The sequence below is a fragment of the Pezoporus flaviventris genome, unplaced genomic scaffold (genome assembly GCF_033815535.1).
Source record: "Pezoporus flaviventris isolate CSIRO_AGI_PZ_B2104156 unplaced genomic scaffold, CSIRO_AGI_Pfla_v1 ptg000005l, whole genome shotgun sequence".
NCBI lineage: Eukaryota > Metazoa > Chordata > Aves > Psittaciformes > Psittacidae > Pezoporus > Pezoporus flaviventris.
Window position 1 is genome coordinate 6,573,793 of NW_026892553.1, and position 21,530 is coordinate 6,595,322.

At 52.8% G+C, this 21,530-nt stretch overlaps 2 protein-coding genes and 1 long non-coding RNA gene across 3 annotated transcripts in view; all 3 read right to left on the bottom strand.

Moving 5' to 3' along the window:
- The window catches only part of LOC133265390 (uncharacterized), a 396,645-nt gene that overhangs the window by 243,699 nt on the left and 131,416 nt on the right, over nucleotides 1–21,530 (bottom strand). The window lies entirely within an intron of this gene.
- The window catches only part of LOC133265377 (uncharacterized), a 192,805-nt gene that overhangs the window by 85,301 nt on the left and 85,974 nt on the right, over nucleotides 1–21,530 (bottom strand). The window lies entirely within an intron of this gene.
- Nucleotides 17,170–19,708, bottom strand: LOC133265367 (BTB/POZ domain-containing protein KCTD12-like). The gene has a single exon (XM_061445814.1). The coding sequence runs from the start codon at nucleotides 19,096–19,098 to the stop codon at nucleotides 18,208–18,210; it is 891 nt and encodes a 296-aa protein (XP_061301798.1). The 5' UTR covers nucleotides 19,099–19,708; the 3' UTR covers nucleotides 17,170–18,207.

Here is a 21,530-nt window from a genome sequence, read left to right on the forward strand (position 1 = left end):
TCCTCTCCGGTTTTAGCCGGTTGCTATTGAAAATCATCCCTAGAAACCCATTAATACAATGTGGGGAAACAGATTAAAAATGCCTTAATCTTGAAACAGCGTTTGAAAAGGGGAAATTAGCATATTTTGTTTAAAACCAGAAGGAAACACATTTTTCACATGCCAAAACCAGGGGGTTTCAGCACTATTTCCTGTACTTTCTGATGAATTTGCAACTAATCTTAATGAACCCCAAACCTGCATTTTTCAGCCTGTTTGCAGAGATACGTTGAAGAAGTGTAACTGCTTCTGGACATAGCAAGTAAATTGAAATAATAATTAAAGGCAGAATTACAAAGTACCTGTGTGCTTCTAATACAGAGGCGGAAAATCCTTTTGCCTTATAGTAAGTCAAACAAAGCAGTGGATAATGGAGAACAGTTACTACATTTTCCTGAGGTCTTTTTGATAAAGACCATCAAAGAGGCTTTTAAGGAAGCTCAATAGCCAGAGGGAGGTTGTTTAACTTTCACAGTGTATTAAAAGCTTATTAAGATAGAGAAAGGAAGAAATGGAATCAAGAGTTCATTCTCAGTGTATAAATAATGTAATAATAGGACATCCCCAAGAGTCCATATTGGGATGAAGGACTTTTGTTAATGATGCAAGGGGAAAAGAGCAAAGAGTCAAGTGGATAAAGTTTGCAGGGAATAGAACATAATATCAGGCTGGTGTAAGCTGCAAGGGGAGCAGGGGAAGGGACTTTAGTGAAGAGCCTGTCAGTGGGTTAAAGGAAATGGCAAGCACTGAAAAGCAATGCCCATTAGAAAATGTCACTTGAGCTTTTCATACACCTTGGTGGGTTTTAAATGTGCCCTTAGTGACTCAGGAGACAGACACAAAAGAGCAGCCCCTGTGTAATGATGAGGAGGTGAAGAAGTGCTCGCTTAGCAGGCAGAGGTGGCACAGGCAGCAGATTGCACTGGGTAAGGGCATAAAACCTCATAGAAAATATATAACATACCTTCATGGAATGGGGCAGTGCTCTAGGTTCAGTCCTGGCCACTTCTCAGGACAGGCAGATGAGATTAAAGTCTGCCCAAAGCCATTCAGTAACGCTGTGAAAAGCATAAAGGGAGTTTTACAATGAAGAGGATGAGATCAGGATAGTCAGAGCTTAAGAGGAAAGAATTAAGGAAGCTAATGGGAGCATTGCCATCATCCTATAACCATGTGCTTTTTTATGGAAAGCTCCCTTTAAGGAAGCCCTCCCTCCAAAATGAGTGTAGATAAGATTGAAGATGATAAGAGCCAGAAACCACAATGCTGCAGCGTATCGGGCATCACTCATGAGCAATGAGATATTCTCCTGGAGCGGGGCTAATGCAAACAAGACGAGGGGTTTCTTCCTCCTTGGTCTGAAATCTCTCTGCCAGGCACTGTCAAAGGCAGGACATGGAGCTGAACACATGCTCTGCCCATTCCTGCCTGATAAATCATCCCCTGATCTTGTTATCTAATGTAATAGTTTGCATTGTCAGTCCACACATGGTTCATTTCTAGATGGGGCAGGGCTCTTAATCCGCCTTGATTTATTCATTATTAAAGCGCTTTCCAGTTCTCCTTTAACATCATTCAGGTCTGATTTGATTACAGAATGTGTTCAGTGCTGAGTTCATGTTTATGAGAAGGAAGTGGTACAACCCGGAGGCATAGGGGAAGGAGGGGATGCCTGGAGAAGAGACAGGGCAGGTGATGGGTGGAAAGGCTCCAGTACCAGCATCACCACGAGCGGCCCAACCCTGCAGTCCAGCCTCTCCTGTTTCAACCCTTCCTCACATTTAGCAGGAGCAGGGGCAAGGCTGGGATGGTTTTTACCCCTGTTTGTGGAAGAATTAATCAGAAAATTGCAGCTTCCCCTGCAGGCTTTAAGGTTGGAGCTAAATCCCTTTAAATCAGAGTTGCTGATCTCCCATCCACCAATTATTTAAATGATGGCTTGATTTTTTATTTTGTTTGATTCTGGTCTTCAAAAGAAAAAAAAAAAGCCCTGGATCTTGGTGCAGATCAGATGTAAAATGGCATGAAGCATAAATCACAGCTTTGCTGGATTACATCTTGCCAGCTACACAGGTAGGTGAGGGCAGGCAGTGTCCTGCATGCAGGGAAAAGCCTGGTAAATACATCAGGGATTGCCAGGAGGAAAAGCAAGGGAAGGAAAACAAGCCTGTCACTATCTCTTCCATGTTAAAACTCACATCACGACTCATTTCAGTCGTGTTGTGGCAGGTGAAGGGCAAAAAGGTAGTGCTGGCCATAGGAGGGTACCTTTACCTTCAGATGGCCTGTTTTGGTGGGCCTATGGTGAGCCATAGCTTCTCAGGCACCAAGGGTATCATTTGGGTGCTTACAGTTGTGTGCTTGAGTCCTCCTCCCTCTCTTATATGGCAAGGTGTTAAATTTAGGTGCTGTGCATGTGCCTCACCCCAGCTCGTTTCCTTCAGGAAGCCAAAAGAGATGCCAGTTCAGATAAGGCCAGTTCAGATAAGGCAGAGATGTGAGCTGAGGAGACGACCTCCTATGCAGCAGCAGCAGCAGGGGGGTGTGCAGGTAGGTGCTGGCAGAGAAGAGGAAGAGGAAGTAATGTAAACCAGCAAGATCAGAGGTAAGGCTGAGGTGGAAATGTGGGAGCAGCAGCCCCTCCTGGGTCCCACTTGCAGGGCACCAGAGTGGTCTACCCCAGCAGCATGGTGGATGCTGGCAGAGAACATCCCTAAGTGCACCCATCAGCACTCGGTCTGGTGGGAAAGCATTTAAACTGCTGGACCTATTGCTTCTCCTCTGTCAGGACTTACACATGGCAGGACATTTATTCCAGGCTGGATTCAGTGACATCCTCTGTTAAAATACTGGAGATTCTTCTTGCCTTGGGATAAAAAGATCTGGTCCCTAGTTTTATGGCCCGGCATTTCGGGGGTCTGCCCAGGCAGTGAGAGTGGATGGATGGATGTATTAACCCTCCCTTTCTCAGCTCATAAACACAGTATCCTAGGGGATCATCTCTGATGGATGTTTGTCTAACCTTAAATCATCCAGGGAGAAGATACCAGTCCTCCCTAGGGACCTGCCCCACTGGGGCTGCACGTTACCACTGTAGCTGAGAGAAAACTTTTAGTAATGTCCAACCCAACCCTTCCCTAGTGAATTTGCTTTTATTCTGATCCTTTCTCCAGCACCCTTCCAGTACCACCGGTTAACATTTCCTATTCGAATGGTATTTTGCAGTTAAACTTTGCCTGATGATGGCCTGTTTGCACATCTTCTGCGCCTCAGACTAAACCAACCTTGCTTCTTTAACATTTCCTAATAAGCTGTGGTTACTGAACCTCATCTTGTTATTCGTGCTGCTCCTCTGGACTCCCTCCAGCTCTTCAACATCTTTCTTAACCTGTCATCCCAAAGCAGGCACGGTGTTCCAGTCCCGGCATCAGCAGGAGAGCTACATACCCCCACGTCAGCTCTCCCACGACCCAGGCTCCTGCAATCGCATCCTTATCTAACACACATCTTTGTGTGCAAAGACTCCCACTCTTTTGAACTTGTGCTCTTGAACCTCCCAGCTCAGAGCCACTGCCAACCCCAGCGCAACCACTGAAATACAAGGCTTAAATCCATGCAGAGGATGCTAAGCAGAGGGGACATCCCACTGTCATGCACAGGTCAGTGCTTACAGATGATGATGAGGGTTTGGGGGGGCTGGAAAGCCAGGACAATCTGGGACAACGTGAGGTTCACCCATGTGTTTCACATGGGTGCTCTCTCCCATCAGCAGAGCAGTAATGGGAATATCGACTACAGTCGCCCTGCAGAGCAGCTCCTGCGGTGCCACTCACTGTGTTTCCCTGCTCCAGCAGTGAGCTGCTGATAACAGCTCCAAGAGCAATTTAAGAGCTGGCTGAGCATCTGCTTTCCCCTGAGTTCATCTCAGTGATGTTTCTCAGCTCAGGAGAAGATCTGTGTGTTGTTCCCACCCTGCCTGCCCAGCCCAGTCAGATGCAGCCCTTTAGCAGGGCCTATTTTGGGGCAGGAAACCTCAGAGAGGCTGCTGGGGAGAAGTGGTGAAAAGTGTTTGCTCAGGGAATATTTGTGTCCGTAGGGCTGGGGTCAGGCTCTTGGGCTTAAGTTAACAGCTTGGGCTTTTATCCAGCTGTTTTGCTGCTCAGGTGGCTCCCATCTTGATGCCATGGCTGAAATGCCACTGGTGGGGATGGAAACGTGTTTTCAGCTGCACCCTTGGGATACCCAGGGTGAGGACCATGGAGCAGTGCAGAAACAAGGCAAACACTACCCTGGGCTCAGAGAAAGCGCAGCCTGCTCCAGCTCTGGCCTGTGGTACCATCCGGGAATTGAAAATCACACCCAACACCAGGGAGAGACTCAGGATGCTCTTACCTAGGATATGTTGCTGTTAGCTGAGTTAAATCAGAGTCCAACAGGTCTCTGGTAAACAGGAAGGGAGGATTAACAAATGTTCATAGAGTTCCAGCCTGGTCTGGGTTGGAAGGGACCTTAAAGCTCATCCAGCTCCAACCCCCTGCCATGGGGCAGGGACACCTTCCACTAGAGCAGCTTGCTCCAAGCCCCTGTGTCCAACCTGGCCTATCTCCTGTATCTGCTGCAGCTCAGACAAAGAACCATTGGCTCTGTTCTTACCAACAGGAGCTGCCCAACGCGGCCAGCACATCATGCACTTGCCTGGTGGCTGCAGGCTCTAAAATACCTCTGTCCAATAGTTCTGTGGGCATCCGCACAGCTCCAGAGCACCAGTTCTCATGTGTGTGTGTGCAGCTGGGGATGGCTCCAGGCTGCAGAGCGCAGGGGGAGGCAGCAGCTCCTGCCAGGTCGCCCTGGGGAGGAGGTTCCCTCTCTGTGATGTTGTGTTGAACGTACAAATTGAGCTCTGCTTTGCCTCTCCTGCAGCTCAGGCTGGCAGGCTGCCTGGGGGCCAGGAACCGTGCTCGGCATGCAGTAAGGCCACCGCAGGCGTATGGCAGGTCTGGAGCATCCCACCCCATTGCACCCCATCCCATTGCATCCTCCTTGCTGAAGGTCTGACCTTGATGCGTGCAGGGCTTTGAGCTGCTGTTGATCAGGAAGCTGCTTCCCATCCCTCTCTGGGTGCTTGACACCCACCCCATAGTACTGACAGTCTCCATGGGCACTGACCTTCCCATGGGAGTACCACTGTCGGTGATGGGCACAGAGGAAACCCAGGGTGCTTCTGCTCTCCTCACAACAAAAAGAACCTAAGAAATCCATGAGGATGCATGAATTGCAGATACTGGTGTTCACAGTCCAGCACCTGAATTCCAGCACCCAGATACTGGTGGCACCCAGCATAGCTGACCAGAGCCCATCAGATGGACCCAGACCTGCCTGCCCAGGCCTCAGCTCAGAAGCAGTGCCAGCCCCAGCCCTGCAGAGGTTAGAGCTGCAGGCCCTGTTTTAAGTCTGAAGTCACTTGTTCTGGGTTACTTTACATCTTTCCTTTGTTCCCTCCTTGTTTTCAAGGTTCGCTCCCCACCAGCAAGGCTCAGATGCAGTCAGAACGGGGTCCCTGCACTCTCCGCAGTGAGGATGGGACACACAGATTCATTCCACAAGTGGCTCACCCACTGACCCAGGGGCTCCAGGTTACCAAGGGCTGAGCTAATGCTGGAAGCTCCCACACCAGCAGCTCCCTCAGGAAGTGCTGGCCTGGAAAACGCAGCCTGAGAGAAAATAACCTCCACTGAACCACAGAAAATGGCCCAAACCTGCAATTTCCCCCTCCCGCTGTCTGGAAAAGGGCTGGGGCTGCATTTTCCAAGAGGTTAAAACACAGGGTAGGGATGTTATTTTAGTGAACATCTTGAGCCCCTTCAAATGAACCTCCTGACGATGGATCCATCCCCAAGGGCTGTTTGTGCAGATGTGGTGCTGGGCTCCAGCCATGTCCCCCCCCCTGCAGGGATGGCTTCAGGCTCTGGAGGAGAGGAAAGCAGGCTGCTCTGCAGGTGGGGCTGCACTATTCCAGACATGGAATACAAACAGAACTGTAAATGAATGGAATTCCCTCACACCCCCTCCCAAAGCTGGTCTCTGCTAGTGATTAAGGCTGGGGATCGAGGGGGGAGGCAGCACAGCAAGAGTCATAGAGTCCAAACAGAAACAGAAACAGACTGGTTTGTGTTGGAAGGGACCTTAGAGCTCATCCAGTGCCAACCCCTGCCACGGGCAGGGACACCTTCCAGGCTGTGGATTTGGGCTGTCTGCAGTGAGGGGATGCTCTGGGGATGCTCTGTGGATAATAGGACCCTCGATCAAGGTGGGCACCCTCATGGCGGTGGAGCTGGGCTGTTGTCTGAAGCCTCACAGCCCCACAGGAGCTGATTCAGGGCAACAAACACACCTGAAGATGTGCTTCATCCTTTGCTTGGCTTCCCACAGCTCCAAGCCTTGATCAGCACCAGCCCATCCCTCTGCAGCCCATCCTCTGCTGCACCCCAGGGTCCTGCGATTCCCCTATTTATGGTAAGTTCCCCTTTTAAAGCCATCCTCAATGGCTGTGGCTGGCCAGACCCGAGGGTACAGCTGGTGGTGCCAGCCCAGGCTGCCAAAAAGGGAGGAAAGTCAAACACGGAGTCTATAGGAATGCACAATGAGTGATTGCTAATGGCTCAGCCCTGTGTGAAACAGCTTTAGAAGCAAATAAATGCCTGCTAAGGGTTCTAAAGCAAAACGAGGAGACCTCACTGCTTCACACAGTCATTCAGCACCATAAGCATGAAGCATCAGGGCTCTGCTCACCACCTTGTCTTCTTCAATGGCTGACAAAGGCATCTACTGGGTCATTAACTTGAATTAGGGCCCCCTGTTGCTATCACTGCACAGGAAACGTTGCACACAGGTCGCTCCAGCAGAACATTATTTTACTGGGTGTAATTGGGCTTCCCATGAGAGAGCTTTGCCCCCCTGGGTTGGTGCCTGGAGTGTGTGTTTGTTTAATGGTCCTCTTTGAACAGCGGGGCACTTTTCTGTCGTGTCTTCCCTGCCACAGGACTGATGATAATGGGATTATGTGAGAGCTGGAGCCTTCCTGGGCAACCTGCTGCTCAAGTGGGGAGCCTGAGATACACCCCAAAGGTCTTCCCCAACCCCATAGGGGGTCTTTGTACAGCATCTCAAAGGAGATCCGGAGTCCAAGCTGGATTGTCCTCCTGGCTCGCAGGAAGGTTTGTCAATGGTCCGTCAGCCGTGTGAGATCCCTTCAGTCTCTTTGGGGCCAATGTGTGACGTGCTTTCGCTGCTCTACCTCCCCAAGTCTCCATTAAAATGCACACTGATAAAGAGAGGTCAATTAGGAAAAGAAGGATCTGGGGGGTTCCTGTTGGAGTCCATGAAGAGACATCTGCACCTCCAATGCCTGTGAATCCCTGCTATGTCAGATGTCATCTCCAGACAGGAATCCCACCCTGCAGCACAGTTTGCTTCTCTTGCTGGGCTGCCCACGGTGCAGCCTTTGACACCCAGACTGAAAGGGTGAAATCAGAGCAGATCGATGGACTCGATCACACTAACTGCCATCTTCAGGCGAGTAAACAATAACTTTTGGCAAGGGATCCGTTTTGAAGCTGCAGCCTCAGCTGGAACCAGCCCCCCCACTGCTGCTACAGCCCCCATCCTGCTGGAGTGTTGGTGAGTGGGGAACGGGGTGACCAAGCTCCAGGGGAACACTGCCTCCTGCTGCCTTCCCACCTCTCCAGGCCAGCTGCCTGCTTCCAGGGACGTGTCCGTGCTTTGGCTCTGCAGGACTCAGCCTCAGCACACGTGTTTCTCTGCAGCTGCTCCCAGCCCCATCCAAGTTTTCCATCCAGGATCTCGCTGTGAGCACACAGAGCTGCCGATGGTATCACTGTGGGACATTCATCTGCATAGAGGGTCACAGTGACCGTACCCATGGCTGTAATTCTGGCCAGGAGCACACGGGGAAGCCTTCTTTGCCCTGGGGAGGCTGGAGAGCCCTGTGCATCAATCCTCTTGGAAACATCAGCCCCTTCTTGGCCACCTCCTTTCTTCATGCTGTTCGACCTCCTCCTGCCTTTTATAGCAATAGATAACCTGGGGGGAAATAATTGCTTTTGGTGGAATTCGGGAAGGAAACAGGCAATTCCTTCTGGTGCTGATGGCAAGTAGATCAAAGCATTTTAGTTCATGGAGGCCACCAGCATTCCTGCATCTCCTGCAGGCTCTGCCTGTTCGCTTACAGTCCCTGAAGCCTCCTCAGAGCCTTGCTGCCAGCAAGCCCCAGCATTACAGAGGGCCAGGGCTGGGATTTCTGGCCCCAAGGACTGACTGTCCAACCTGTGAAACCGGGCAGCAGACGGTGGTTGGGGGCTGAGGGTGCCCATGTGCCACGGGAGCCTTCAGGGAACTCCTGGAGCAGCTTCCAAGCAGAAGATGCTGCTGCAGGATTCAGTGGCTGTGGACAGAGGTGATGGTGGTGGCAGAGCCCTGAGCAGGAAGGAGGAGCCAGCACCACTGGGGTGTCTGCCAACAACCTAAGAACAACGTGAGGTTCCTGACTCCTGCCAGCCCTCTGCTTGACAGGAGAAGGTCGGGTTGTCCTCCATTTACATGACACTGATGGATGACCTCAGCTCGAGCAGAGGGAGGGAGGAGAACTGACGATGGTGAAGGTCCTGGTGCCAGGACATCACTATTCCTGGCCAATACAAACACATCCCATCACAAGGAAATGTCTTTGCTTTCCAGGACCTGCAAAAGCACAGTTTGTTGGGACCAACAGCACTACAGTGGGGGGAACAGGGGAGATATGAACTCAGAGGTATTTGTCATAAAGCAACAAGCCCCTAACATAACCCTGATGTGCTTGGTATGTGCTCAGCTTCTCAGCATGCTGGGAAGTACTTTCCTGGCTTATTCTGCTCCTGTGACTTCTAGAAGACTGGGAATCCTTCCAAAACCTAGGACCTGGGGACTTCAGTTCCCCTGGAGCATAATGAGAGTTAAAAGCTTGCACCCTGGGGCATCTTGTTGATGTTCTTTTGCTCCCCTGTGGCTTTGTGTTAAATCCTCCCCAGGCACGTAAAGAACAATGAGGATTTGGGAACGCCCATCGGGAAACATTGGCTGTTCCCTCGGTTTCTGCAGGTTTGGAGCTGCTCCATTAAAGTGAACCATGTCAAAGGAGCTGTTTCCACTTCACACAGAGGAGAAGCTGGAATCCCAGCTGCCTTGGAAGTGAATGTCTATGAGGCTCTGATGGAGCCTCAGGGTCACTGGGACACGCAGGACCTCTGAGGTTGCATGGGGAGCCCTGGGCATCTCCCCTTCCCCTCAAACCCTGCTATGAGGTGCAGAGGAGCAAACCCCCGTTGCAGTGAGCACCCAGCCGAGCTGCGGGTCTGACCATTAGGGTGCCAGACTCGCTGCTGCAGCATCTGCGTGAGCAGCACATCCCTGGGGAGATGCAGGGACAGGCAGGACAGGCAGCATCCACTGCGGAGCCAAAGGGCGAAGCTTTCGTGACGGGAGGTTGCGAAACAGTTTCCTGTTTACTCGTCTCTTCCTTGCAGTCCGTTAACTACAGGCTCTACCGACTCAACTTGCTTCTAGCAGCAACCCACGGGAAATCCCTGTCCCCTCTTACCCCCATCCCTCCTCCCTAGGACCAGCCCAGCGCCCACATGCCCGTCCTCAGCATCCCTGCACCATCCGCTTGGAAAAGACTATCCTCCTGGGTCCTTCATGGCACTTAATCCTCTGAGTTGATTAAAATAGGATATTAACCAGAATACTTGGGCATAATGGGAATAATAGATACACACAGGGTGTAATTGTATGGCAAGTGGGACTGCACTAAATGAGCTGTAATCTGTTGTTCTGCTGTAAGGGGAAGGATTAGAGCATTGCTCTTTATTTTGGTTGAAAGTCTCAGCTCTGAGGAAGTGGTGCCCAGCTGGGGTAAAGCAGTGTAACTCAGTGGGGTTCTTACTTGTACTGTGGGGATTGGAGGCTATTTTAAACCAGGTTGGCTTACAAGGGTGAAGTGGCCTCGCTGTGCCTGCTAGTTCAGGTTCTGTGGTGGGCAGCAGATGTGGACAGGCTGTGCCCTGCATTCTGCACTGAATCAGGCATTTCCTGAAAGCTCAGAGGGGAGGAAAGTGCTGGGGGATCCATCTCATCACCCCCAGCAGGGACTCCCCTCAAGGACCTCAAAGGGCTTTGTGAGGCTCAAAGTTTGCCTTACGCTGCATGTAGGGAAACTGAGGCACAGTGAGCTGGGTGAGGATGCAGTGGTGCAGGGTAGGGCTGAACCCAGGGCCTGTGCCCAGTGCCTGAAGGGGCCAACAAGGCCAAGGGGAATGGCTTTAACCTGCCGGAGGGGAGACTGAGATGAGCTCTTAGGCAGAAGCTCTTCCCTGTGAGGGTGCTGAGGCTCTGGCACAGGGTGCCCAGAGAAGCTGTGGCTGCCCCATCCCTGGCAGTGTTCAAGGCCAGGTTGGACACAGGGGCTTGGAGCGACCTGCTCTAGTGGAAGGGGTCCCTGGCTGTGGCAGGGGTTGGGACTGGATGAGCTTTGAGGTCCCTTCCAACACAACCCATTCCATGGCTCTATGACTACCCCATGGAGCAGCAAAGAGGCAGAATTAGACAGAAGCCTTGCTTTGGGTTCACTAGACCTTGTCTCTTTGGGTGCTCAAGGTCCATGAAGCCATCAGCTTCTCAGCCTGTGAGTATCTGCTAATCTGGTGCTGACAAACACAGTCTGGCCTGTGCAGAAGCAGGAGGCTGGCTTGGGGAAAACTTGACAGCTTGTTTCTTACAGTTTCCTTTATTTACTTTTTTCCTCTTTGAGCCTTAAACATTGATTTCTTTGTTTGGTTTTCAGTTCTGAGCCCTTCCTTGTCCTGGAAGAAGGCCCTGAACTAAAAGCCAAACAAACTTGAAAGCAGGGTATCCAGTGCATTTGCTTCCAGCAAAGTCAGGAGGGCTGCAGGCAGCAGCTAGCAGAGGTCCATGAGCATGGCCTCAGGAGTGGGCAGCACTTCATCTCCAGCAGACCAGCACATAGGTGCATGTATCTGGGGCTGATAGAACAGCATCACATGCTTGTACCAGCACAGAGGAGCCCCAACCTGCGGCACAGCAGCATCACGGTCTTTGATGATGCTCAGTAGCAGCCCCCCTGCCCCAGGAGGCAGATCTGCACCCTGAGCACTGTTTAGGGAGTCTGTCTTTTGGGATACTGGCAGGGAAAGAGGATGCTGGCTGTGCCACCTCTGCCTTGCCCCTGCCTGTTCATGGGGTGCAGGAAGGGGAGGGCGGTAGTACCTCAGATACGCCCAGGGACAAGGATGCTCCTCCTGCCCCTGAAGGGTATAACCATCCCTGCAGCACCCAAACCTTCTCCTTGCCACATACCCAGCCCTGGTTTTGAGTGGGGATAGGAGAGTGGGGATGGAAGAGTGGTGGGGCAGAAACATCCACCAGCCCCTGCAGAGGAGGAACATAAGCCATGCCCCAGCAGTGCTGAGACCCCACATCCTGCCCTGGAGCATGGGCTGTAGCCAGGAGCTGATGTGGGGAGCGTGGAAGGGGAACCACAATGCCTCAGGCTGGTTGTTTTTATTGCTTCTTTATATGGCAACGTTCCCTCATCCTCTGCTGGGAGCCCCCGAGGCTGTTCCTGCCCATCCCTCCTTCGTGTCCCGAGCACAGAGGAGCACTGAGGTGTTACAGCCTCCTCCTGGAGCACCAGGGCCTCTCCAAAAGCCCTATCTGGAGGGTGATCCCTGCTCCCAGGCTCATGGCCAGGCTGTGTGGTGGCCTGTGGCTGTGTGCCCTGGAGCTGACTCTGGGATGGCTCTGCAGCAACAGGACATGGCAGAAATCCCCAAGGTTGCGTGCAAGGCTCCCATGCCCTCCCATTGGGCTTTACTCTGGATTTTGTGTTCTCTTTCCTTAAATAAAGAGTTTATGTCCCCTTTCCTTGTTTTCAGAAACCCACTCATTTATCCCAGTTATTCTGCTGCCTTTCCATTAGGGACTTCTCCTCCTGTCAAAGCCGCTACTACCCATGGCAGGGGAGGCAGAACTACATGATCCTAAGGTCCTTTCCAACCCTAACTGTTCTATGATTCCCCTAGATCCAAGTGAAAGGCAGTGACTTGCTGCAGGGTTTGTGGGTGAAGCAGCTCTTTTTCAGGTCTCTGCTGCTTTTCCTCCGTTAACAACAGAGCAACACTGCTGCTTGAGTCAAGACACATCTGGCTCTGATGCCTTGGCAAGCTCCAGGGATTGCCCTTGACCTCTCTAATCCTGGGGGCTGTTTCACCACATGTCTTGGTCAGCTGTGCTGGGGTGAAGGAGGAGCTGGTACACGCAAGGTGCCACCCAAGGCAGGGGTGCAATAAATGCTCTACAGGTTCAAAGCATAAGACCTGAGCATCTGAGCATCCTTGATCTTCCGGCTCTGCTCAGTACCCCCATCTGCCGCCCCAGGGGACATGTAAATTAACCATGAAGCTGATGCGGAGCACTCCAGGGCTCTCCACCTCCTGCACAGCTCAGTGGGATGCTGCCTATGGAGCTTGCACAGGGCAGGGAGCCCACAGAGTCTGTTTCCTTGTGCAGTTTTGCTGCTGAAGGGCTGAGCTCATGCTCTGGGCATGGGAAGGGGGATTTGAGGAGGTCTGATGTGCCCCAAACCCCATTTTCACACAGCTGGCAAGCTCCTAATAGCAGAAACATTGCCAGGTTGGAGTGAAACCAGCCCACAGGGTCAGGTCCTCAAAGAAAAGGGAAGGAAGGTGATGTGCAAGGTTACACAAACTTTTGTTGTTAAGAAATAGAGCTCAAAACAAGATTGGCCTTGGGGGCAGCTTCCTCAGTGTTGAAGGGATGCAAACTGGGCTCATGGAGGGCTGGGAAATGGAGGCTGTGCATCCCATGGCTGTTCTCCTAGCCATGGTCCCTGGGGTCAGCACCAATGTGCTCACCACCAAGCTCTTCAAAAGGCTCTGGACAGAGGATTGAGCTGAGCTGCCATGGCCTGGGCAGGCTGTGCCTCTGTCCTGTGCTGTGGTGGCTTTGGTAGGTTCTCCCATCAGGCGTGGGTGGCATCAAATCAAGGACCACAGGTCTAGAGAAAGAGGATGCAAAATGCTCCTCTTCCCACAGAGGTCCTCTAAACAATGATGGGAGAGGACCACAGCAAGGCTCAACCTCACTTGCTCCAGCGATGAGGAGCACCAGACCATTCCTGCCTGCTAACCCTGATCGACCTTTGCCAGAGCTCCCAAATTAAGCCCGGAAGGCCAGGCTTGTCCAGCTCCTCCAGTAACACCAGCCAGGTGAATTGTGCTTCCCATTCAAATGCTCCTCTTCACACTGCTGGCAGGAGAGGCTCTTTGTGTCCCTGATTAGAGCTGCAAGAGAGGATGGCATTTGACAGCGTGCAGTAAAGAGCTGTGTTTATCCTCTATAATTGCTGCATGCTCCTCTGCCTCCTGCTGAACCTCATCATCCTGTTTCTGAGCCTGGGAAACCACGGGACTGAGCTGTGTTTTCTGTGCTCTGGAGTAGGCTGTAAACAGGAAAAAAATGTATTTCTGAAGGCAGATCTGTCCTGCTGCCCTGCAGTGTTGGGCGATGACCCCTTTAGGGTCACTTGAAGGATGCTGCTGGCAAAGTGGACTCTGCATCGCTGTGTATCCAGCCTGGAGAAGGGTAAGGAGGGAGAGGGAGCAGACATCTGGGATGCAAGGGCTGTGCATCAAATATGATTTAGGTGAAATCCGGTTTAGCCTATTTGCAAGGACAGATTTCAGTCAGATATTGTACAGCTCTCCCAGATGAGGGGGTGATGATTCCCAGCCACTGAGAACTAAATAAAACTGTGTTTAACTGCAGGAGCCTGTAAGAAAACCATCTGCACATCAGGAAGACCCCAAGTCACCTGCTTTAGCTCAAAGCAAGCTGTCAGCACAGGCTGAACAACCTTCATTTGGCAAAGTGCCTGTTGCTGGAGGAGCAAACACAAACACTAACTGCTCAGCTGTGCTTCCTCTCCTGCTCCTCCCCAGGAAGGAGCCCCATGGGTCTCTCCATGGCTGGACAGAGCAGGGCGATGCTCTGTGTATTGTCTGACCTCCTGCACTTTGCAGCCAGCCGGTGTCAGCTGCTAAACTGAGCCTGAAAGCTTGTTCAGTCAAACCCCTTCCTACAGCTTCTGCACCAGGAACTGGAGAACCCCCATTCTTCCAATCATTCTTCTCAATGGTGAATACCCATGCTGTTAAAGGTAGATTTTGGGATTTATATTTCATATTAGAAGAGGCTGGCTCCAGCTTACAGCTACTGCTGCTTCTACCCTTATGGTGCTTAAGTCTTTCACTATTAAAACACTACAATCAAGTCTTTGTGGTGCACTGAGCAGCTTGGGCTTCTCCTGTCCATGGCAGGGTGGGATTTCTAGGCTGGGAATAGGGTTTTCTGTCTCCCCTCCAGCCTTTCGTGCCTTCTGGACCCCACAGCACCCTCCTTGCCTTCTTCCCAGTCTCCCAGTATCAATCTGCTCCATCCCTATTACATCTTAGGCAGAAGCTCTTCCCTGTGAGGGTGCTGAGGCGCTGGCACAGGGTGCCCAGAGAAGCTGTGGCTGCCCCATCCCTGGCAGTGTTCAAGGCCAGGTTGGACACAGGGGCTTGGAGCAACCTGCTCTAGTGGAAGCTGTCCCTGGCCGTGGCAGGGGTTGGGACTGCATGAGCTTTAAGGTCCCTTCTAACCCAAACCAGTCTGGGATTCTAATTCCTATTGCTTCCTGACTGCTGGCAGCATGGAGGGAGCTCAGCTTCTGGGCAGGGCAGGACCCTTCTGCCACCAAAATGGGTCCCTTTAGAGAGGGGCTAAAAAGAGACTTAAGATATAAAATGCTTTCAGATGTTCTCTCGGGGTGGCAGAAGCGCCTGGTGAAGACAGATGGGACGATGGGATTTGGCTTTTCCTTATGGGAAAAGCTCAGAGCCTGCACTTTTTTGTGCAGAATAAGACACCGAGCCAGTAACCAGCAATTTGTGGGCAGGGTGCTCGCCTGGGAACACAATCCCAGCCCGTGTTCATGCTCTGCCTCACTTGAAAGAGCGATGTTATTTTGAGATGGGTGATTTCCTGGGGGTCTCTAAATGAAAGGGTGAGTTACATTTACCCCTCCGAAGGAAAACAAGCTTCAAAAGCTTAAAGCCCTTTGTTTTTAAAGCCTTTATTCCTTGGTTTCTGGTGAGCTCAGCAGCTGCTGAGCTTTGCAGTGAGACCAGATGCCTTCCCAAGGAACACTCTTCCCCATGATGGTCCACACTCTTCTGTAAGGGATGTGTTACCAGAATGAGACCCCCTTGGTCTCCTTCAAACCATCCTCAAGGCCAAGAAAATAGGCAGTCTCCTGTCTGGGAGTCATATAGTCATCGAATACCAGGTTGGAAGGGACCTCAAGGATCAGCTGGTCCAGCCTTTCTCAGCAAAGCATGACCAAGACTAGATGTCCCAGCACCCTGTCCAGCCCAACCTTAACAGTGCCTAACACTGGGGAGCCACCATTTCCCTGGGGAGATGATTCCAGTGGCAGCTTGTTCTCATGGTGAAAAATGCTCCTCTTGTGTTCAACTGGAATCTCCCCAGGAGTGACTTGTGCCCTTGACCCCTCTCCATCACCACATGTACCAACAGCGGGTGCGGTGGGAGATGCCAAGGGAGGACCTTAAGTAGATGCTTTTTCATGGCACCATTTCTCCATGTGTAGTCTTTCCTAAGGATCAAATCAAGCAGGTTCTCCTCTCAGCCATGGGCAGCAGCAAAAGGATGCTCTTTCCACTACTAGAGATGCGCAAAGAAAAGAAACAACCCCAAATCGTTGTATTTTTGTTGAGCCAGAGCTCAGCAGAAGCATTTTCTCATGAAGTATTGGTTTTCATGGAGACCATCAGACTCAAAGTAACTCAGATGTAAGCTCTTCTGCTCTGGTCATATTTCACATGGGGTATAAGGTTTAACAGTCCAGATCACGTAACCTACAGATCAAAACCATCTCGGTGGTGACTGTGCCATTATGGTTTCCCCCTCAGAAAAAAATGCTTCCTCCAGTGAGATCAATTTTGCAGCCCAGTTCCAGGGGGGAAAAGCAAACATCAAACACCACGTTTCTCACAAGGCAGCAACTTCTTTTCTCCAATCAGTCCTAATCAATAACGAGCAGAAAAGCCTCTAGTTAAAAAGAAGCCAAGAAGCCAACAGGCCATGCACATCCCTCCTCCCTTTTCTTAGAAGGTTTTAATTCTGCCCTTCCGCCTCTTTCTGCACAGGGCTTAAGTTCCCTTTTCTTTGCTTTTTTTTTAAGGCTGGTTGTCATTTCCTCTTCAAATGCTGTTGCAATGACAAACAGGCCCTTATCAAAACACCATTTTTGCCTTCCCCTTCTTCAGGAGAGAGGGGTTGTCCGGCTGTGATGGTTTTGCTTGCCCTGCGCGCCAGAGGACTCCAGCCCTCCAATCTCTTAACTGCACACCAAAGAGTAAAGCCCCTTTGGGCAGCATCCATCCAGTGAGGTGATCCTTCAGCTCCCTGCACCTAGAGCTTCACAAGGGCTGCTCAGGAAGCAGAGCAGGAGGACTGGGGATGTATGGTAGGTGTAAGGGAGCCCTGCTTGAGTGATGGGGATGAAGGCATCACGCAGGGCTGGTCTGCAGAGGGGTGGGTAACTCTGGACCCAACCTCTTGCACCAGCACTCTCACTGCATTGAGGTTCAGCCCTGCTGGGGTGGGAACGAGGGTTCAAAGAGGACGAGGGGAGTCAGAGCAGGGCAAGAGGGCTCCAGTGAGTTTGTCTTCCTTCCTTCTCTTTATTCATAACCATGTACTACTGATCTAATGCAAGGTGTCCCTGTCCGTGGCCGGGGGATGGAACTACACAATCTTAAGGTCCTTTTAAATCCAAACCATTCTATGATTCTATGAAATCACATTCCTCATGCCCACATGCTGTAGTGCTGCTGGAGCAACACCCTGGGTGCACACAGCACACCACCAGCACTGCTGCTTTTGCTTCTTGGCACACAAAGACATAGGTGAGTTGGTTTTGCTCCTTTATTACCCATTGCCCAGGCATGGTGAAGAAGCAGCAGCAGCCAGCCCCTGTGCCAGGAGCAGGCCATGGAGAGCTGTGATTGCAGGGACCTCGAAGAGATTGCCCAAAAGGCAAAGGCTTTCATGTTGGGCAAAGATTCCCTTTAATCTGTGAAGTCATGGCTGCTGCTCACCAGAGCAATCCAGCCCCATCCCTCACATCACTATTGTACTCCAAAGGAAAGATGAAGGGACTTTTCTGACAGACCATCCAAAGTATAAGCAATTTACACCCTACAGCATATAAAGCCCTCCCCACTCCCCCCACCTCCCTCCACATATACATGAACAGAGCATCTATCTATCCACCCTCTCCCACCCCCAAAACACCCCCAAGGCATCCCAGAGCAGCAGTGATACTCCAAATCCCAACTGCAAACACAGGGTGAGCCTTTATCTAACCTTCCCCAGCACTGACAGTCTAAACACTAAGCTGCTTACATGGGCTAATGGCAATATATCCATGCTGCGAGGCTGCATCTTTCCATCCACCCCCCTCCCTCCCACCCTCCTCGCTGCTTCCCACCTTTTTGCATGTCCTTAACCCAGAGTTTTCTCCCTTGAACCCCTTGGCAGATCAAATACAGTGTACGCAGCATGTTCCTGGCGCACAGGGCACGAGAGCCAAGTTCAGTGTCCAACACAGACAAGCTCATCCAGCTGCAGGAATCCCAGCCCAGAGCACAGTCTGGTGTATGCCCCCCTCCCACCCCAAACAAGTACATAACAGTGTCCAAGTCCACACATCCAGGGAGGGTTGGGAGCTACAGGCGGCTACTGCAGAAGTCGGAGAGAGGGAAGAAGGTTGGTGGTCGACGGCTACAAGGGAGAGCTGGAGAGGTTCAACGTGGAGGAAGGAGGAGGGGAAAAACCCAAGAACAAACTCAAAAGGACACTGGGATTCAGGGTTGGATGTCTACCTTCTAGGAAACGGGAGAGGAAAGGGAGAGTTGGTGCTTGGTGTGTGTGGGGTTGGGTTTTTTGGTGTCACTCACGATAGAAAACATATTCGGTGTAAGAGGTCCAGATCCTGTCATCTGTCTGGTCATGGGCGAAGGCACAGGTGCCTGTGGAGTTGCAAGCCACCATGTGGAAGCCAGCATCGGCCAGTTTATCAAAGGCTTGCTCCAGGAAGGTGAATTTGAGGTAGTAGCGGGAGGTGTACCTCTCCGGGGGCCGGTCTGGGTCCCTGCTCTCATTCAAGGTATCCCCAAAGACCTCCTTGGCCAGCGAGGTCTTGCCGCAGACCATGATCCGAGCCACCCTGCGGAACTTGGCATCCGTCTGGCTGTCCCTGCCCAGGGTGTAGGAGCCCCGGTAGCCGATGGTGATAAAACCTGCCCTGCGGACATCGCTGCTGGCAGCACCCGTGCCGGTGGTGACGGCACCCCCGGGGCCACCAGGCACAGCGCTGGGGAGCGTGGTGCTGGCAGAGGTTAGGGTGCGGGTGGCATCCGCGCTGGGGGAGAGCTCCTCGGGGTCGCTTTGGCATGGGTCGTCTCCCAGCGAGTTCTGCTTGCTGAGCTTGGGGGCCAGCATCTTCACGAGCTCCGGCAGCATGAAGTACTCTGCCTCTCGCTGCAGGCGGCTCCTCTCAGGGAAGTGGTCGGGCAGCACCAGCTGCTGGTCCCTCATGTAATCCAAGATGTAGCGGAAGAGGAACCCATCCCGATCCACAAAGAACCGTCCCTTGCTGTCCCGGGCCAGCGAGCGGACGTTCTTCTGGGTGAACATCTCCCAGAGGAGCGAGCCGGGCACGCTGACCAGGGTGGGGTGGCGGGTGATGTACACTTGTCCACCCACATTGAGTTCAATGATCTCGGGGAAGGGGAAGTCCTCGCTGGGTTTGGCACAGCCCGTGTTGTCTGCCAGGGCCATAGTGAGCTACTGCTGCCTTCCCACCTGCGACAGAAAGCAGCAAGGTGTTAAGCCTGCCAGCAAGCACAGCCCGCTTTCCCACTGATCCCAAGCCAAGCACTTTATTTGGAGCAGCAAGCAGCGGCAGGATCAGGCCCCTGTCTCTCCAGGGGTCTCAAGTCAGCTCTTCTCCCCAGTCCCTGGCTCTTGGAATAGGCAGCAACTATTTCTAACGCTGCCTTCTCTTCCACAGCATAAGAAGGGAAGAGCATTGCCTGCAGCCCCACAAGTCAGCTCCTGGGGCTCAGCACCTTTCATGTGGAAGGCACAATGACGCTGATGTTAACAACAGGAAAGCCAGGGCTGTCACACCCCAGCTTTGAGTGGTGACCTGCCTGGCCCAGCATCCTGCCGAGTGTGCCAAGGGAGGACCGCATTACGGCACCGTGTCTCCTGCCAAGCTGGTGAGCTTGGAGGGGACTTTGTGGTCCATGCAAGGAGTGCACACAGGTCTGCCAGAAAAGCAACACTAGATACCACTATAAAGGACAGAGTGACAGTGCCTTTTGGCACTCCTGCTCCATCCTGGCTCCTGGAAAGCACTTCGTAGTGACTTAAAGCCAAGTGGAGAGCAGGTGAGAGGTGGCAGAACATCTCCAAGGGGCTGGGACCAAGACAAACACTGTGCTGCTGGGTACAGCTCGGGCTAAATGCCGTATTTATACATTTCCAAAGGCAGGCTCATTCTTAGCCATCTCTTGACAGTGCAAATCAGCGCTTACATAAACCTGGCTCATCAGACAAGACTCCGGATCCAGCCTGGCCAAGCCATGCTCCATGCAGGGATGTGGGAGATGATGGAGAGAAAGGGTTTCCCAACTGCCTGGCAGGGATGGCTTCATGCTCTTCCCACTGTAGAATGTTAGGGCAGCCCCGGGAGTGCCGTGAAGTTGGCAGCAGCTGCCTGCACCCCCCAGGACCGGTCCCACAGCCATGAAACACTAAGCCTTGCCCCATCCTTGTGTCCTGTGTGGCTTCAGAGGAGCCCCACAAACGGATCCTAATGCGAATTTCAGAGAGACTAAAGGGCAAAGATAAAACTCTGTGGGCGCTTTTGGGTGGTGGTGGGGAAGAGCTGAGCCTGCATTTCATGGCCAGACACAGCCTCCCAGCTCATAGGGATGCGCAGGGTGAACCGTGCTTGAGCAAGGAGTGACTTGGACAAGCCAAAGAAGAGACTGCACAGAGAGCCAGCGCGCTCCCAGCTTCCTAAATCCTCTCCCGCAGCGGCTTTTAGTCCCTTTTCCCGGGGCTCCCCGCTACAGCACACCCGGAGGGAGCCCGCCTGTGCCGGGAGCGGGTCTGACAGAACCGGGTCCCTTTGTCAGGGTTGCGGCCGGGATCCGAGCCTGCAGCCGGGGGGGGGGGAAACACACAGAGGACCCCCCCACTCCTGCCAGTGATGCGAGCGCTGCCGGGACCGGGGACCCTTGGATCAGCCCCGAGTCAGCCGGGGGACCCCGCTCCGCGTCCTGCCCCATCCCATTCCCCTCACCTCCGCAGCGCAGGGCGGCCCGAGCCGGGCCGATCTGATCCGAGCCGTGCCGAGCCGGTCCGATCGGGGCAGGTCCGCTCCGTTCCGTTCCGCTCTCTGCCGCCGCTCAGCTCCGCTCTGCCCGCCCGGCCCTGGCGCTGCCGTTTTATGTCCGGGCAGCCGCCGAGCGCCCTCCCCCGCCGGCCCCGGGCCCGCCTCGCCTCCTCCCCTCCTCTTCCCCCCGCCACAGCCTCTATCACCCCTCCCGCCCATCCCTGCATCACCCGCATCGCGGAGCTCCGTGCTCCGTGCTGGGGATTCCAGCAGTGCTCCTACTGATCCATCCATCCATCCATCCATCCATCCATCCATCCGTCCGTCCATCCGTCCATCCACCCACCCACCCACCGACCCACCCACCATCCATCCATCCATCCATCCATCCGTCCGTCCGTCCGTCCGTCTGTCCGTCCATCCACCCACCCACCCACCCACCCACCCACCCATCCATCCATCCATCCATCCATCCACCCACCCACCGACCCACCCACCATCCATCCATCCATCCATCCATCCATCCATCCATCCATCCCCCAGCAAGGCAGGATTTGCTCCTAACGCCACTTTCCTGCTGGGAAAAAGCCCAACAGCATCTCAATCCCCAGCAGCAGGTCCCGGGGTACCTGCTCTGCACCCCCAGAGCTGTCTGGCCTTTCTCTTTTTGTTTCAAAATGCCAGTTTTCTGTAAAGATAAGAGAACACAGTGATTCCAAGGAACATCCCAATATTTGCCCATTTCCTAAAAGTCTGGTGAAGGCAGCCCAAAATCCAGCTTCTGTGTCAGTGAAGCTGACCCGAGTTTCTTCATGAGTTTATTTACACGTACCTGTCAGATGTTGTCAGGGCAGAAGACAGAGTT

Coding starts and splice junctions, on each gene's coding strand:
- LOC133265367 (XM_061445814.1), bottom strand. CDS start 19,098: ATGGCCCTGGCAGACAACACGGGCTGTGCCAAACCCAGCGAGGACTTC.